Raw genomic sequence first — 18,006 nt, forward strand, 5'->3', positions numbered from 1 at the left:
ATGACAAAAAAAAAATAAACATGTATCTTGACTTGTCCTATAATATATATTTTTCGTAAGAAATAAAATAAGTGTTAAAATTTATTAATAAAAACTATAACCCTAAATTATTTATCCAAAAAACTATAAAATATAAATATTTTTTGAATCTTGGTCGAAAAAATTATCTAGTCAGAAAATATATGTTGACTGGACTTTAAAACAATGATATATGATGAATATATACCTGTATACACACAAACAATCATAGAATCTTTAGATTTTGCTTGATTTTGGAATATTTCAATGATTAACAATTCATTAATAAGTGAAGAACAATAGACAAAAAGCAAAATATATTATTCTCCATTTTTTTGAAAAGTTCCAACAATTCAAATGTTCTAATTGTACTGGTTAACGAATCATTATGTGGATCTATACGACAATCTAAAGTTTTAAAAATAATTTTGATTGGCCACCAAAATTTTTGTAAATGAAACATACATACAACAAATCTTTCATATGATCTCCAAAACTTTTGCTTGGAATTTGATTTCAAATCTTTGAGTTGTGAAAGATATTGATTTTATACCATTCAAGTAATTAAGTTATATACTGTATATATATATATATATATATATATATTATTTTTTGACAACAGTGATATTGTTATATGGAGTCTGTTTCTTTAACAAAAAAAAAAAGAGAATATGGAGTCTGTTCTACAGAGAAAAGGTGAAAACTACTCGTGCGGATGAGAATCGATCTAAAAACTGCAAAATAAGTTAATTAATGAAAAAATGAAACAATTAATAATCGATTATGTGGATCAAGTGGTCAAATATTCCATGTAAAGCCACCAATTTTTTTTTTTTTCACTTGTAAAGGTTGAGTTGTCGACAACTTAACTCTAGACTCGCATCATTCTGCTAATTTTATAAAATAAATTGAAACGTAGTAGTAATACATAGCCTTACATAATTTTCTAAGATTTCTAGGTTTATGCTTCTATCGCTATTTAAATGGAATATGGGATAATTCATAAATACAATTTTTTATGATATCATATTTCAAAAACACCAATAATTTTTGTCAATTTTCAAAAATATCAAAAATACAGATTTATAAAAATTTAGAAGCATGTTATAAAGTTAAGTAAAAATTTTATAATGAAGGTAAACAAACGTTTATAAGGTTTAAACAACAAGTTATAAAATAATATTAGTAAACAATTTATTTTAGTGGTATTTTTCAAAAGTGGTATCACACAAGCCATATTTATCACAATTTCCCTAGAAATACTTCTATTTAGATTTGTATAAAACTTTTACTACTCTCTCTCTCCCTAATAGATTGATGTTATGACATTATCATACATATTAAAAAAAAGTTTAATTTGTATTTATAAATTAATTTATAATTATTTTTGGATAGATAGAGAAAATATAGACCATTAGATCATTGTCATGTGAGAAAAACATAAAGTAGAAAAATTGTTTTAGTTTTTAATATACAAAATCAATCGTTTAGAGATAAAAATATATCCTAGTACATCAATTTATTAGGGACTGAAAAAGTAGTAAGCAAAATGAACATTTTTTACTTTATTTAGCTAAGTTAACTGGAGCCGTCAAATACTTAAATGAACGAAGAAGAGTTCATAATTATTGAAGTCCACCACTAGGGTCTAGAGGCAATTATTGTTTTTGTTGTACTTGATTAATCAATTTTGATATTGGATATTCTCATAGGCTATGGAGCTTAATATATTTAAAATCTGCGCATAGCTAGCCTTTGTTGATGGATATTCTCATAGGCTATGAGTTATAACTAGTTAATGAGCAGTTAAGTTCTTGTTTACCATAATTTGAGTTACCCTATATATTAGTATTAAGAAATGAACAAATGTTTATTTTTATAGATACGTACGTTGATGTATTTATAAAATGAGGAACATTTGATTTCTTTCAAAACAACCACATGCGAACACATTTTGGTTTTCTTTTTTGTTAGTTTTGAGAATTGAAGAAGAATTATACATGTTGTGTCAGTCGTGTACAATATTTTAGAAACGAAACAAATATTATAAGTAACTTACTATCTAATTTAAAACGTGTATCTATATTATATAATAATACTACGCTGATTCATTTAATTGTTGTTAACTTATATAAAGGAAAAAGATTATGCACAAATGTTATATTTTGACAACGTTCTCTCGGCAATATGAGTTGATATCGAAAACAAATTAAAAAAGAGCTCAACAAGTTGTAGTATAATATACTAATAGCGTTTCTCTGTTTGTCGTATTGAAAACTCTTAAAGGCAGAATTTAAAACTACAAGTTATAAAACTCGAGTTAATATGACTTTGTGATATACCATAACAAACAAACAAAAAAGTCGTATTGAAAGTGTTGGCTCCGAGTCATCCATTACCGAGTTTTTTTTTCTCAGTCATCCACTACAAGTTACGATTAAACTCGGATTATTGACATATAAAAGTTAAAAATCCATATGAGTCGTTCATGTGTTCCTAAGAATAAAATAAATAGTAGTATTGTTAGTAAATTGTTGCACTAATTTATATATACTTGACGTTAAGTTTAGTGACGTACAAAAAATAAAAGAACACATCACATATAGATTTCCATAGGTATGTAATATATGCTTGCGTGACTCCGCCTATATAGTATACATATTATAAATTTATAGTACGATGTGAAGTTGAATGTAAATATATGTGGCTAACGTGAAACGATATGCGATTACCATAACAACGAAAAATCCAAAGCTGTAAGCATCTATTTATATTTATTCTAAGAAAGATGAATGTTAATATAGTAATTTCTTTTAGATCATTGACTTGATACTATGTGTTTTATTTAGTTAATTATATAGACTCAAGAAATTAACATCATATAAACAAAGGTATACATACCATCTTATCCACATCTAGCTTTCATATATACGACTTGCTAATTCCTTTCTCGAATTTCTGATTAATTTACCATGATAAAATAAAGTTACGTTTATGAGATGTGAATTGTCTAAACAAAGCATGCAAGAGAAACATTTTAAATCTATCGAACAATATGGGAGTATAATATCAATTAGCAAAAGCTATTGTATGAAAGAATCAGTTATTTAATTAAGAGAAAAAACAAGGATTTGATGGCTATGGTTGCTTAAAGGGAAGAAACACATTGATGTGTCCCCCTCGTTGTGAAAACGTCGTTCTTTCCATTTAAAAGTCAAAGACTTGTAACTTAGGGAATTAGAAAGAACTTGTAAATAGCAATTCTTTTATCAAGCCACCTAACCTAGTTATAATGACTAGGATGAGCAAGTGAAGTATGCAACGTTTTTAGGAATTTAAAAAGAAAAAAAAAAAACTTAAATGTTTGGCCATTGGACTTAAAACTTCCCGAAGCATGCATCTTTTACGGACTTCATGGCATTTCGATTTCCGAGTTGCGTATCCAAGATATAAAAGGATTACTATTACAATATTAATACGACCATTGTCACACAATCACATTTTTTAACGAGCTGTTAAGTACTAATTAAGTGTATGACACAAAAGCGTCAATTATCATGGATTTCACACAATAAAATGAAAATTAATTCAATGACCTTACTACATGCACATATTAATGACTTGTTGCATGGGGTAAGCCAACCTTTTATAGGTAAGCCAAGGTTGGACTTTTCATCACCGATTCACATGATCACGGCATTTTGATTATAACAATTACTTAATAGAAACTAAAAGTAGGAACTAAGAAACCCATAAGATAATTTATATATATACATTTCTGATACAAATTCTTCTCGAGGGTTCGTAGTCGAGCATCATAATACAAAGTTGCTTTCTAAATGATGAACCCCTACTTTGACAAATTGTTTTACCTCTATAACTTCCACTAGATAAACATAGACGGCAAATTTACTGCTTTTATTGATCCACGAAGCTATAAAATTCTTTTGTAATGTTTATTAGAATCACGCAGCGAGTACCAGAACTTTGATGGTTCCTTGACTATTCGCAGTCAGCATCGTGGGACTATCACTCTTCCAGCAAACCGCACTTATAAAGTAGGAACCTGCCTCTTCCTCTGCATCGTCCATGTCTGGTGATCCAAATCTGTGCGAAGTTACCGGTCTCGTGATCTCCTGTATCACATCATTCACATTTCCAAATAGTTTAGCAACGAGAGATTGATTTCTGGATCATAAATAGTAGATGATAGAAGTTAAAAGCAAAAATGTCAAATTTGTGAACCTTGTGATATACATATACTTCGTTTGTCTCGCTTCCACAGGCAAGATACTCGCTATTTACTGTGAGACCCACAAAGTTCTTCTCATTAGTGTGTCCTCTGAAGGTTCGAACCTGCAAAAATCGTCGAGTAATATTGAACAACATAGTCAAGACTTGTTTTTCGTGGACAAAATCAGTAAGATTGGCTCAAGCAGTAATCTTACTGGCAAGTTGTCTTTGACATCCCATAAGCGCAGTGTGCTATCTGTGGATGCAGAAGCGAGCTCGTTGTTGGACAAAAATTTAACATAAGAAACTGCTTTCTTGTGTCCACTGAAGACGTGAAGTGGTTGGCTTATGTTTCTTAGATCGTAATAATGGATGTGATGATCCGCTGATCCGACCTGCAATAAATCAAGAGGTTTAAACGTCTAACTCTCTCCGTCTAATTGGAGATTAAATCTACAAACGTGTAATAATGTCATGCTGATCATAAGTGGTAGCTCAATATTGAATAGCAAATAAAAGGTGAGGTGCAAAGTTGGCAGAGGGGTGGAAGTATATACCGCAATGTAGTTGCTTGAGCCCGGATTGTACTTGACACAACATATGTTTGCTTTCATATCAATATTAAGCACACTTGCTTCCTGCCTTGTGCACCAAACTTTAACCTGGATCAAACACAGAGCATAATTGGCTTATCTATTAGACATGAATAATGCATGGTTAACGATTAACAAGTAGTGAATAGACTTAAAAGGAGCCCACTGGTATAATATGCTTCAGCCAGAATTAGAAATTCAGTGGAACCGATTCCTTAAGTCAAAATCGCATCCAACATGATTCTAAATAAGCTAGTGAAATATTTTCAGTAACATCCCATTCAATTTGGACAAATGAAGCTATGAATTTCAAGGTAAGATTTACTACACTAAAAGTGTCAAGTATTCTTTGCTTGGTAATGTATAGCCGCCACAAATACACTAAGGTCTAAGAGGAGAAATTTTGCTGAAAATTTAGAAACCAACAAACAAACAATGCAGGAAAGGGAACATATGGCCATTGGCCAATCCCCAAGTTATTAGAACATCTCACAAAAAAAAGTTTAATAAGCAGTAGAAACGAGTCATGAGTACAAATGCACTAATGAGCAGACAGGAGCGACAGCGACCAAGACATTCATAAGATCTAGAAAATATCTATGATAGATTTTTTTTTTTTTTAATATGAAACAGAGCCCAATGCGATGAAAGGTGATGAAAAACTGGAGATACCTTGCAATCATCACTACCAGATACGAGCATTGATGGTTCTGTTCGTGAAAAGTCAACACTCCATGCACGTTTTTCGTGCTCTTCATACTCCATAAGACTCTGCGAGCAGTTGTTCACATAAAATTTTAGATACAATTAATGAGATGATAACTTAAAGGCGCGATGTTAGATAAGTTGGGTAAAGTACTCACCTGCCTAGTAGTTACATCCCACACCGTTACTATTCCTTCATAATCACTGCTTGCTATATGATTTTTCTCATGCTTATTCCAACTCAAGCAACTAAGTTTAGACCGAGTTGACATCTCCACAATCGGACACTGCATATCTGCTGGTTCATTTACAACCTGAAAAGAATGCAGCCAATCATCAACCAGTCCAGAGTGGTCCATTGGATAAGACGGAAAATTAAAAGCAAATTTCGATTATGTAGAAGCTTGGATTTATATTTTTCTTTGCAATACTAAAGTGGAAATGGCTATCATGCATCAACGCTAGATTTTTCCAAGAGCACAACTTAGTTTCATTATCAATGAAGCATCCTAGAATTGAGATACATGATCTGTTTCACAAAAGCATAACTTTGCACAAGAAGATTCAATTAGTATGTAACTGAATGCCCTCCAAGATTTGTAAACGTACCGAAGAGAAGTCAAAAACCTTTATACATCTAGAAACACCAGCAGTGGCAAACAGCTCATCATCACGATCAAACTCTATGCTGAAAAGGAACAGCACCATACTTTTAGCAAGTCTCAGCAAGATGGTACATTACATTACAGGTCCATGCAAAGCATAAAGCATGTAATCTACTGAAAGACCATAAATCAAAGTACAGAGAGAGAAAACGGCCCCAGGAGCAACTGGAAAAAAAAATTCGCCCCTTCTTTGAGAAAGAGATATTTTCATATAAAAGATCGCAAACAGCTATAACATATCGTGTTCCATCTTTTAGAAAATTCCTCTTAAGCGGCCTGCTTATAACACAAAACCTTCTCCCTACCATGTCAGCAGATTCATCTTCATACCATTCACTGGCTTAGAATTATACAGCAACGGATCCCATAGTAGTAATTGAGTCTATCCATACATTAAACAAAACTTGATCACTTAAGGGTATATTTTGATACTTTCTGAGACAGTCATTTAAAAGACATTCTTCGTTAGTCATCATCTGCCACCTGATCAAACGAACAAGGAAAAGAAATTCACCTTGAGACAATGTTGGCAGAATGAAATATATCCCCATGCCGGATTTCTGCTATGACTCTTAGACGACTGTGAAGAAAGAGTGCAATTAGAAATCTGATAAATTTGAAAACACTCTGTATGTACAACTAGCTCAATTGAAAAGGGGCAGTCACTACCCTACCTGTAACGAGTGAAGGTAGTCAACACAGATTGAAAATCTGCAAGGCCGTTGCTATAGCCTTCCCTCCGTACTACACTCTTATCATTTTCTTGTTTACTATTTGGTTGGTCTACCAACTGACGCCGCTTTTGGAGGTAACATTCTTGTAGATCATTGAACTACAAGACAAGACACTTGCACAGAATTAGCAATCTAGTGTATATATGAAGCAGTTACAGATAGATTAAAGGACTATGCAGAACTTTTGAAGAAAACTACTATATTTGTCTAGACGCCATTTTATAGAATTCACAGAATTGTTAGAGTGTCAAGAAAACATAGTGACTTTTGTTGCTATAGTACCAGAGAGGAGAACCGGCTACTATCATTAAGCAATAGATATAAAATCCAGAAAGCTATTTTTACGTTTACTTGCAAAAAATGCGAAATCAATCGCTCTCTGAAGCCAACTGGCTTTAAACAGACCACCAAAAATGTGAGCCTTAGTCAAAGGCATCTTTTCCGTAAGAAGATTCATATTCCACCAACAAACACTTCCAATATCTCAAGCTATCGATCCAGCCCACTAAGTGAGTGGCTAGGCATACTACTAATTGTAGCACAATCACTAGAGTCTAATGCTATCAATTATGTTCCTTCTTTAACAACAGACAAATATATGAAAATTAACTCCACTGTCCTTGGACCATTTCAGCATAAGACACATGTTCAAGATGTTGAGTTGAAAAGTAAGAACAAACCTGCGCATGGATCCGTTTCTTTCTAGCCATAGAGACAGTTGACTGATTCAAACTTTGGGAATCTGACCCACTCAGTGCGTCCTTCTTGGGTAGCCCATGAGAGCTTCCTTGTGGCTTTCCCTCTACCTTTTTGTTTTGATAATTGCCTAACAAATTTCCTCCTCTTATGCTCAGAGAATTGGAGTTGAGACCACTGTGGTTCTTCTCATGTGGCCATGCATTTCTTGTGCTTGGATCATCTCCGAGCATCCGCAACTTCACAGAATATCTGTCTCTAGCCCGGTATAAATCTATTCTATGTCTCTCAACGGCATTTATATCCTCTTTGATATACTGGAGATCAGTTTGCACCTACATTAAGATAGAAAATACATAAATGACAGAATTCTATAACAGTCGTTTGTTCCTGAGAACTCATCTAAAACATTCATGGATTATGTTTCATGAACAGTTCGATAGATTTCTTGAAAGAAACATGCTTTATGGCTTTCTCTTTAACTATTAGTTTCTTCCTTTTACAGTATAATATATATATATATATATATATATATATATATCTAGGGAAGATTTTGAAGCTGATGGAATGAAGGAAAACGAGATTAAGTATCAATAGGTAGCTCAATGCTACTCCATAATCCAGAAAAACCAACCTCATTTAGTTCATCAACTTTTTGCTTCCTTAAACAATGTAAAAAGTCCAAGAGTATCTGCATGTTCCTCTCAGCTTCTTCCTGTTCCATTTTCCTCTTCCTTTCCGCAAGAAGTGTAAGAAGACTATCAACCTCCTTAATTGACACATCACAACCCTGTCTAAGCATGAACGCAGGAAATCAATATCTGTAATTTTTATAACTCCATTAACAAATCTGAGAGTGCCAATTAAAAGAGGAAAAATGGAACATAAAGGCTTGTTAAGAACCGACCCTTTGTAGTGCTTCCCGAAACTGATCCAAGGGCGACGCAGTTTTTGACACATGCCGAGCTGAGGTTTTCTTCAATAGCTACACAAGCGGTACAGAGAAGTCAATATAAAAAAAAGAGCTGCATTCCAGCAATAGATAGTTTCAAGATACAACTGTTCCTTAACTGAATGCTTCAATTTCAAGTTCAGCAAACAAAAAACAAAACCATATGATTTCACACGAATGTAAGACATCAATAAGTTAACTCCTCTCAATTGCAATTACCAAAATCCTTCCATAAACTGCACTGCCTCATTATCACCTCTATTGATTGATGTTAACTCAGTAAGCTAAAACTCAAACGAGCAGCACCCAGGCTTGAATTGAAAAGCTAAAGACCACAAACAAGAGAAAGAGATGGGAAAAATAGAAACCTTATCGAGTAAGAAATTAGGGTAAAGCTGATTATTGGTGAGATGTTGGGTACAACAAGGACAATCACTCTTGTTCCTAAGGTGCGTGATGATACACATATAGCAGAAACTATGACCACACGCCGTCAGGAAAGCATCTTTGATAACCTGCATACAAATCGGACATAGCAAGTCTTTATCCAGATCCGGCGCTCCAATCTCAGAACCACCGCTTCCTCCGTCGTCAATTTCAAGACGGTTATTAGCACCTTCCCCGCCACCAGCTGAAGATGTCCTCATCGGGTCAGGTTTCACCGCCGGAACAAGCGGATCCGTCGAAATATCTTCCATGAAATCGATTTTTTATTTTTTCAAAAATTTTCTTTCTTCGATTTAGTTTTTGTTGTTTCTGGTGAAAAAGAATGTGAGAGAAGGGAGAGAGAAAGAAAGAGTGGTGGTGCGTATGACGGAGATGAGGGGAGGGAGGAGTGATGGTGGTGGGATCCACGGTGGTTTCTTTTCTGAGGATACAAAACATACACGTTGGTCTCTACGCGCTTCTTTTCGCGCGTGTGGCTGATGTCTCTTCATGTTCTGGTACGGGTCAATTATCCGGTTTATTTTATTTCCGGTTTTGTGAAATCCAATTTTGTTTTTTTTTTTGTTTGAACGGGTTTAGTGACATTTGTAGTCTTTTTCACTAGTCTATGAAAAATCTTCAAAATGAGACTTTTGTAAAATATAGGAAATTCAATCGGGAAAAATGTCAGTGAAATCCTGAAGTCTTTGTGAGCTCTTCATCTCGTAAAACAAAAAAAAACAATTATTTAGTTTATTTCTAACTAATTCACCAACTTTTGATTGACTTGGGTTTATGAAACACAACATTAAGTAGCCAAACAGAAAAATTACGCGGGTTAATTAGCCGTTAACGAGATCCCATTAACAACAAAACAATGTCCTTTAATCAAACTTAAAACTCCCAAATCTATGGTCTTTAATTTGGAGAAAATGAGAATCGAGTTTCAATTTAGAGAATTTAAATTTGATTAAACGACATCGTTTTGTTATTAACAGGTTTTTGTTAACGGCTAATTAATCTCAGATTATTATTTTTTTTGGCCAATTAACGTTAATACCAAATTAACAAGAGTTCATTAATTATTTAGAAGTCAAAAAAAAAATGAGGTTTTTTCTACCTAAAAAAGAGTTACTACTTAAAAATCAACGAAAATATAAATTTCAAGATTTTAACGACATTTTTCCCAAACTAAATACTCCATACGTTTTATAATTATTGCTTAGGACATTAAAATATCTCTTGCAATTTCTGAACCAGCCAAGGGTTTGATTTTGAAGGGTTTGATTTTAATAATTTTGATCTCAATTCTCATATATTAAAAAGTAACCTGAAAAAATGAAATATTTTTAATTTCCCCAATTACTCGAAGGCGTGTTCCCTCCCTCCCATTCTTTTGCTTTTTCTGGGAAACCCAAAGAGACTGACGGAGACCAGAAATGAGCTAAACCCCTCTTATTGCTCTTTGATTGACCGGAACCCTAGAAGAAATCTTCTTCTTACTCCTTTCAAGGTACGCCATTCTTACTTGCATTTTTGATTTTTCTTCTTCTTCTTCTTCAATTGTTTGTAGCGTCGTTGTTCCTATCGCTGACTGCATGACGCATTTGAACACCACAAACAGTTAAAAGGTTCCATTTTTTCCAGATTAAGTTTGTTCCCCAACAGAAATTGATACTATTCGTAGCGATTTAGGGAAATAAAAATACCAAACCCAGAAAAAAAAATCTCAGAAACGACGGCAGTGGTAGTAAAGCTTTTAGCTTTTTAACTTTGGGAGTGGTCTTCTTCTTGAAGATGTTCATGGCGATTTATCTTCTCTCTTGTCAAATCGAGATGATGTTCAGAAACAAAAAAACCCTTTCTTCATCGTGTGTCTGACTAAAAACCCCTAATAAATCAGAGTAAAAGAGTTGTCTGAGGATGAGTGAGATGATCAGGGTTTTAGGGAGTTGAAAATTCTGCCACGAAAAGCTTTGAGTTGCGTCTCCGATTCACCCAGGATATAGGCTTTATGCCCACTATTGGATACTTACTCATCTTTGATCTGTCTTATCAGTTATCACCGGTTTGATGGTTTATTATTATCTCTTTCCTTAGATTCACCCAGATATAGGAATCTAGGATTTTTTATGGATACTTTGTGGCATTTTGTCCGCTCTAGTATGTAATGATTTGTGGTTCTTCACACCTTTATTTAGTGTTTTTTAATTCTTTCTGAGTCCTCTTAACATTGTATTTTCGGCTGATTGTTGCCACACTGTAACCAACTTCTTGTTTTCTCTCTTGCAGATTGCCTCCCCCTGGAAATATGGAGACATCTTCATCTCTGCCACTGTCACCCATAAGTATAAAACCAGAGCAGCGCAGCCATCGAGATTATGCCATCACAACTAGACTTGGGGTTGGAACTACAGGCAGCCCAATAGAATTGTGCACCAATCACTTCAATGTTTCTGTGAGACAGCCGGATGTAGTATTTTACCAGTACAATGTAAGATTGTTTAGTCGTTTTTTCTGCATTCTTTTACCAGTGTTTGTGTGTGTGAGAGATGTTTGACATATTTGCTTTCTTGCAGGTTAGTATCACCACAGAAAAGGGTGATGATGTCAAAGGAAAAGGAATAGGCAGAAAGCTTATGGACCAACTTTTCAAGAGTTACTCTTCTGATCTTGATGGTAAAAGGTTGGCATATGATGGAGAAAAGACTTTATATACTGTTGGTCCTCTGCCACAGAACGAATTTGACTTTCAAGTCATCTTGGAAGGTTCATTTTCAAAACGGTGTGTACCTCTTATTTGGATTAATATTTAATCTTCTCAAGGTGTGCAAGATAGATCTTGTTGATGTTCTTTCTAACACAGTCTTGTTAAGTTTGTAGGGATTGTGGTGTCTCTGACGGTGGTAGTCCTTCCGGTACTTGCAAAAGATCAAAACGTTCTTTCTTGCCAAGAAGTTACAAGGTTCAGATACATTTTACTGCAGAAATACCGTTTAAGTCTGTTCTTGTCACTCAGCGAGGAGCCGATACACCAGATAAGAGTGCTCAGGATGCACTTAGAGTACTTGACACTGTACTGAGGCAGCGAGCAGCTGGAAGGTGCACCTTTCTCTCTTTTTTCTTATGTGCTGTATATCTTTTAATCAAAAGGAATAAAGATACTCTCTCTATATTCTAATGGACAAAGTTGAACATTATATTTTCACTTTGTTTGTAAGTCTAATAGATGTACAACTATTTGCATGTTGTGACCGTGCTAAATGCTTACTGTAGATTACTACTGTTAATTGTGCAGGGGATGTCTTTTGGTCAGGCAGGCATATTTCCATAACAATGGGTACTCCTTTGAGGTTGGGGGAGGTGTAAAAGGTATTAAAGGTCTCCACTCGAGCTTTCGTCCAACCCATGGAGGACTCTCGCTTAACATTGGTATTTTTCAGTATATTATACCTTTCTCATCCAGATTTCATAAACCTTGTCTTTATTTTTTATAGTCTTATTAACAGTTTTGCGATGGTTTGCAGATGTATCAACAACAATGATCTTAGAACCGGGCCCAGTTATTAAATTCCTGTTAGCCAATCAGAGTGTTGAGTCACCACGACAAATCGACTGGATTCAGGTAGTTCTGGCTTTTAAATACAATAACAGCAAAAAAACCTGGTTGCTTTTGCTTTGTGCTTTTGAATTTCTTATGGAAACTTGGCAGGCCGCTAAAATGCTTAAACATATGCGGGTAAAGGCATCACACAGTAACATGGAATATAAAATCATAGGCCTAACTACGAAACCGTGCAATCAGCAACTGTATGTTCTCCATGATTGTACTTTTAATATAAATTTGTGTCCCTTTTATCAGCCTTTGCTAGACTTTCTTCATCGTTTCCAGGTTTTCAATGAAGATTAAAGATGGTGAACATGAAGGACAGCCTAGAGAGATTACTGTGTATGACTATTTCAAGCAAACTTACACAGCGCCTATTTCTTCTGCGTACTTGCCATGCCTTGATGTTGGCAAGTCAAATCGCCCCATCTATCTTCCACTGGAGGTATGCGTCTCCGACGGTTTTTCCTTAAGGAATATTTTTTTTAGTTTATTATCCCACTTCTGGAGGTGTGTAGATTTGAATTTATAATCCATTTCTTGCAGTTTTGCAATCTTGTATCTTTGCAACGTTATACAAAAGCATTGTCAGGGAGGCAAAGAGCTTCACTTATTGAAAAATCAAGACAAAAACCTCTAGAGAGAATCAAAACACTCAATGATGTGAGCTTCGTTTCCTGACCTCGGATGATGCTTTATTTTATTATGGATGGCAGATACTATTACTGACTAGAATTGCAGGCCATGTGTACCAACTGCTACGACGAGGACCCATTTTTGGCTGGATGTGGCATCTCCATTGAAAAACAAATGACTGGAGTTGAAGGCCGGGTTCTTAAGCCCCCAATGGTAAATCCTGTTTATGTTTTGTTTGTAGATAGAAATTTATGCGCTACCATGCCAATTATAGTCCCATATATGTCCTTTTTGTAATATACAGCTAAAGTTTGGCAAGAATGAAGATTTTGAGCCTTGCAACGGACGGTGGAACTTTAACAACAAGGTAATTGTCTTCAAAGATTTCCGGGCATCATTATATTCATTGTTGTGGATTCAAAATGGTTCCTTACTCTTTTTTTTTTGGATTGAACCTATTATTCCCGAACTAGTCTTTCTCCCTTTTATTTTTTACTCTTTGTTTCTTGCTTTGCAGATGCTTCTAGAACCAAGACCTATTAAAAACTGGGCTATCGTTAACTTTTCTTCTCCATGCGACAGTAGTTACATTTCCCGTGAGCTTATAAGCTGTGGCATGAGGAAAGGCATTGTAGGTTTTGTAGATACTCTCTCCGTTTTCATATGGTTTGTAGTGTTGAATTATGTCTGGTTATTTACAGAGTCTGAATATGGTTTGTCAAATCGCAGGAAATTGATCGACCTTTTGCACTAGTTGAAGAGGATCCACAGAATAAAAAAGCAGGTCCTGTTGAAAGGGTAGAAAAAGTTATTGCAAAGATGAAGTTAAAATTTCCAGATCCTCCTCATTTTATCCTCTGTGTCCTCCCAGAACGGAAAACTTCTGATATCTATGGTATCATCTCACCTCTTTCCCACGAATATTAATGTTTGAACTCTCTCATTCAACTGGTCATTGCAAACTGTAAAGGTCCCTGGAAGAAAGTATGCCTCACTGAAGAAGGGATCCACACACAATGCATCTCCCCTACTAAGATCAATGACCAATATCTCACCAATGTACTTCTGAAGATAAATTCTAAGGTATATCACCAACAAGTAACACCTTAGATATCTTTTGATTTGTTGTTCTCTGTGAAATTGAGTTCTTTTCTTCTGTCTTAATATAGCTTGGAGGCATCAATTCTCTGTTGGGAATAGAGTACTCTTACAACATTCCATTGATAAACAAAATTCCCACCTTGATTTTGGGTATGGATGTATCTCATGGCCCTCCAGGTCAGGCAGATGTTCCTTCAGTAGCAGCGGTATTGGTTATGTGTCTTGTTCTCTTTGTGTGTCCATTGTTTCTGGTTTTCTTAGGATCTGATTCTTTATCTGTTTACTTTCTCGACCTCCGCTACTAGGTTGTTGGTTCAAAATCCTGGCCCTTAATCTCAAGGTATAGGGCAGCTGTAAGAACTCAGTCACCACGTCTGGAGATGATTGATTCGCTCTTCCAACCTGTCGAGAACACTGAGAAAGGAGATAACGGTATCATGAAGTATGTGAAGCCTAATCTATCAGCTTTATTTTGAATTAAATTAACAACTTATGAGATATCGTACTGTAGATGTTTCAGTGTCTTCTCCATGTTTGTTTATTTGTTTCCAATAGCGAACTATTTGTAGAGTTCTACCGGACAAGCAGGGCACGGAAGCCTAAGCAGATTATCATTTTCAGGTACTAGCAAAACATTTACTGTTAACCTCTGTTGTCTTACCTCCAAAATCAAAAAGTCTATCCTTACCCAAACCTTGGGCATTTGATAGGGATGGTGTGAGTGAATATCAGTTCAACCAAGTCTTGAACATCGAGGTGGACCAAATTATAAAGGTCTTGTTTCAAAGTCCCATGGCTGGTTCTGGCTTGGCTTCTATCAAATTCTGATTTCAATATATTATTCAAATTTTAGTGAAGATATTATCAACAGTTAAGCTTCTTGTCTACATCGTGCAGGCCTATCAACGTCTTGGTGAATCTGATGTGCCAAAATTCACTGTCATTGTGGCTCAAAAGAACCATCACACCAAGTTGTTTAAAGCTAAGGGTCCTGAAAATGTTCCTGCAGGTAAAAAAATACTTTTCATTCTTCATCAGCACACTACGATTCTATTTCTTTACAGAACAATTAAAAAATACCTTTTATCAGGGACTGTCGTGGACACCAAGATCGTACACCCAACAAACTATGATTTTTACATGTGTGCTCATGCAGGAATATTAGTAAGTTAGACCAAAAATTCTGACGCTTGGTTATTTTCAAAAGCAGTTCACTCCTCACACCTTAATTAGTTATTGCAATCAACTCCACATAATGCTTTCCTTGATGATCTCTCAGGGAACTTCAAGACCGGCTCATTACCATGTTTTACTTGATGAGATTGGTTTCTCCCCCGATGACTTGCAGAATCTCATCCATTCTCTCTCCTATGTGTAAGTTCTCTCTCTCTCTAATGTCACTTGCACAAGAGAAAAGTAACTTACTTTTACCATCACTAAGATCTAACTGTTTCGGAATCATCTTCGTGTTCCAGCAACCAACGTAGCACAACTGCAACTTCGATAGGTAAACACTCCCTAATCAAACTCTCATTGCATCCACTATTTCACTAGACAGAAACTAGACAACTCTTAACATTCAATGTGTCCTCTCTCTTTTGTGGACTCAGTGGCCCCAGTGCGATATGCTCACCTTGCAGCAGCTCAGTTTGCGCAATTCACAAAGTCTTATGATATATCGGAGGACGGGAAAGTTCCAGAGCTTCCACGCCTGCACGAGAAAGTCGAAAGCAACATGTTCTTCTGCTGAGTAGAGTACATACAAAGTGTAGCTATGCTTTCTCTCTCTAGAGTCTAAACTCAATCTTCTCTTTAGGGGAAATTTTATCATTTTGCATATATCATCATCATCATCTACTCTAGTACAGTTTCATTAGAAGTAAGTATGGAGGAGAAAGAGCCTTGGCGTAGATTGAAAAAAAAGAGGCTCTCAAGTTTTGCTTTCCAAACGACAGCGATTGTTGCGTTTTGATGTTTTTCTCCTTTGATAATAATGTTTTTGGATTTTAATAATTCCTGTCTTGACGACGGTAAAGTGAGTCTTTCAAACGGTCAAACCCACGTGCACTTTAGAAAGAAAAAAAGAATCACTTTGTAATGAAGTGGACGTTAGCACAGACAATCACATCCTTTTTCACAATTGGGTTACGTGGTACGATACTGACGGGTCAGTAAGTTAGATATCATTGCTCTTACACTGCTCCCTAGACCACCAGAGCATTACCCCCCTTGGGCCCTACCTGGGCTTGCGCGATGCAGGAGATTTCTTGTGCATGAATCAAAAGAAACCCATTTTTACTATTTTGCCCTTCCCTCTCTCTTAATAGTAACTTTTGTTTTCTTCTAGTTTACGACGAGACGAGACGAGAGACGAGTCAACAAGGAGCGTTGGCTTGGTCACAAAGCCTGTTTTGAACTGTTTACGAATCGTGTCTGCTTTTTTTTTTTGATTGTCCCTCGAAGATATCTAAAGCCGTTTTGACTTTTACAATTTTTTTTATTTTAATTTTTTTTATCTTAATTCAGAATCACTGCATTTTAATATAATTTATATTTTATATTATACATATTTGTTAAATATTAAATATTTTATAAATAAAGGAATAACTAACTTTTCTAATTATTGTGCGGCTAAATATTTATATTATTTTTAACCCGTAATACACTTTATGAATCATGACCATTTGTTTGTTATATTTAGTTTGTTTTATTTAGTGTTTGAGATTCTATTTTGATTTTTAATTATTATAAAAAAAAAATAAGGGATCTAAATACATAATCAGTAATTATATGTTGTGATTAAGTCACATTTTTCTAATAATTTAATTATTTTATACAACTTAGTTAAATCAATTTGATTTTAGGTCAAATATTCTAATATTAGTAGTGTTGATAAATAATTAAATGAGGATTTAACCCGTGTTAACACAAATTTAATAATATTTTATTAATTTCAACATGTTCTCTTTATAACTCATCTACTATATAACCACATTATATAGTATTTTAAAATTATTTAATTTTACATATTCGTAATAATTAATTTTTTATTAAGTTTATATATGTTAATTATAATATTTAAATAATTGTCAATCGAATTTTTTCTTAGGTTAAGAATCAAAGCTCACAGAATTTTTTAAACAAAATAGGAATCAAATTGTTTTTTTCTTTGTTTACGAAGAATTCAGATATAGAATATCTTCAAAACACAACATAATGTATGGTTAAATATATGATAGTTTCTATTTCCATATTGATTGCTGTTATTTTTTTAATTGAAATAAAATATAAAATATTTAGGAAACAAAATCTGGAGTAGCGTTAGTTTTGGAAATTTTTTAGAGGTTAATGTTGTAAATAATTTTTTAAATAAACAAAAATAAAAAGCCATAACACAAAATGTATTTCAAAAATATTAATATAGATAACAATAAAATTAATACAACTCTCCATTTCAGATATGTACACATAGTAATAATGGAAATAGTTATGTAAAAAATCCTCTTCGTTTCTAAGCTCTTATTCTCTTAAGTCTTAACTGATAAATTGATAATAGAAAAGAAACAAAGAAATTTGTTTTTTTTTTAACTTGTGAGTTGAATTTTATATAGTTAGAATTGCTTTAAAGACAATAATCCTT

The 18,006-nt window shown here is 34.4% G+C and overlaps 2 protein-coding genes across 5 annotated transcripts; one reads left to right on the top strand and one right to left on the bottom strand.

The window, feature by feature from the left end:
* Positions 1 to 3,760: 3,760 nt before the first annotated feature.
* LOC104749573 (E3 ubiquitin-protein ligase COP1) lies at positions 3,761 to 9,472 on the bottom strand. 4 transcript variants are annotated; one of them, XR_015584160.1, is made up of 14 exons: positions 8,965 to 9,449; positions 8,552 to 8,629; positions 8,279 to 8,434; positions 7,629 to 7,979; positions 6,889 to 7,046; positions 6,729 to 6,794; positions 6,545 to 6,596; positions 6,159 to 6,237; positions 5,708 to 5,863; positions 5,517 to 5,615; positions 4,809 to 4,913; positions 4,467 to 4,646; positions 4,264 to 4,374; positions 3,761 to 4,154 (listed from the first exon to the last, which is right to left on the bottom strand). XR_015584160.1 is itself a non-coding variant. In XM_010471225.3 (13 exons), the coding sequence occupies exons 1-13, from the start codon at positions 9,292 to 9,294 to the stop codon at positions 3,984 to 3,986; spliced, it is 2,040 nt and encodes a 679-aa protein (XP_010469527.2). In that variant the 5' UTR covers positions 9,295 to 9,472; the 3' UTR covers positions 3,761 to 3,983. The 4 variants fall into 4 exon arrangements, 2 of the variants coding, with proteins under 2 accessions (XP_010469527.2, XP_010469530.2); XR_015584159.1 differs by having other exon boundaries at positions 6,520 to 6,596; XM_010471225.3 differs by lacking the exon at positions 6,545 to 6,596 and having other exon boundaries at positions 8,965 to 9,472.
* Positions 9,473 to 10,259: 787 nt separating this feature from the next.
* LOC104749574 (protein argonaute 6) lies at positions 10,260 to 16,401 on the top strand. Its single transcript, XM_010471229.3, has 23 exons — positions 10,260 to 10,535; positions 11,315 to 11,516; positions 11,602 to 11,807; positions 11,906 to 12,124; positions 12,321 to 12,454; positions 12,550 to 12,647; positions 12,735 to 12,832; positions 12,915 to 13,074; positions 13,176 to 13,292; positions 13,371 to 13,478; positions 13,570 to 13,632; positions 13,783 to 13,896; positions 13,995 to 14,160; positions 14,236 to 14,348; positions 14,435 to 14,572; positions 14,672 to 14,808; positions 14,922 to 14,987; positions 15,077 to 15,140; positions 15,264 to 15,375; positions 15,457 to 15,530; positions 15,646 to 15,740; positions 15,842 to 15,873; positions 15,977 to 16,401. The coding sequence occupies exons 2-23, from the start codon at positions 11,334 to 11,336 to the stop codon at positions 16,114 to 16,116; spliced, it is 2,637 nt and encodes an 878-aa protein (XP_010469531.2). The 5' UTR covers positions 10,260 to 10,535; positions 11,315 to 11,333; the 3' UTR covers positions 16,117 to 16,401.
* Positions 16,402 to 18,006: the final 1,605 nt, after the last annotated feature.

This window comes from Camelina sativa, chromosome 16 (assembly GCF_030686135.1).
Source record: "Camelina sativa cultivar CO46 ecotype springtype chromosome 16, ASM3068613v1".
NCBI classification, from domain to species: domain Eukaryota; kingdom Viridiplantae; phylum Streptophyta; class Magnoliopsida; order Brassicales; family Brassicaceae; genus Camelina; species Camelina sativa.

Bases quoted from the DNA above. Each gene is read 5' to 3' on its own strand.
- LOC104749573 (XM_010471225.3), bottom strand. From the start codon at position 9,294: ATGGAAGATATTTCGACGGATCCGCTTGTTCCGGCGGTGAAACCTGAC. The intron at 6,795-6,888 runs GTAGGGTAGTGA...CTTTCTTCACAG, and splicing joins ACTACCTTCACTCGTTACAG to TCGTCTAAGAGTCATAGCAG. The intron at 6,238-6,728 runs GTGAATTTCTTT...GTTCCTTTTCAG, and splicing joins TCTGCCAACATTGTCTCAAG to CATAGAGTTTGATCGTGATG.
- LOC104749574 (XM_010471229.3), top strand. From the start codon at position 11,334: ATGGAGACATCTTCATCTCTGCCACTGTCACCCATAAGTATAAAACCA. The intron at 12,648-12,734 runs GTAGTTCTGGCT...GAAACTTGGCAG, and splicing joins GACAAATCGACTGGATTCAG to GCCGCTAAAATGCTTAAACA. The intron at 13,479-13,569 runs GTAAATCCTGTT...TGTAATATACAG, and splicing joins GGGTTCTTAAGCCCCCAATG to CTAAAGTTTGGCAAGAATGA.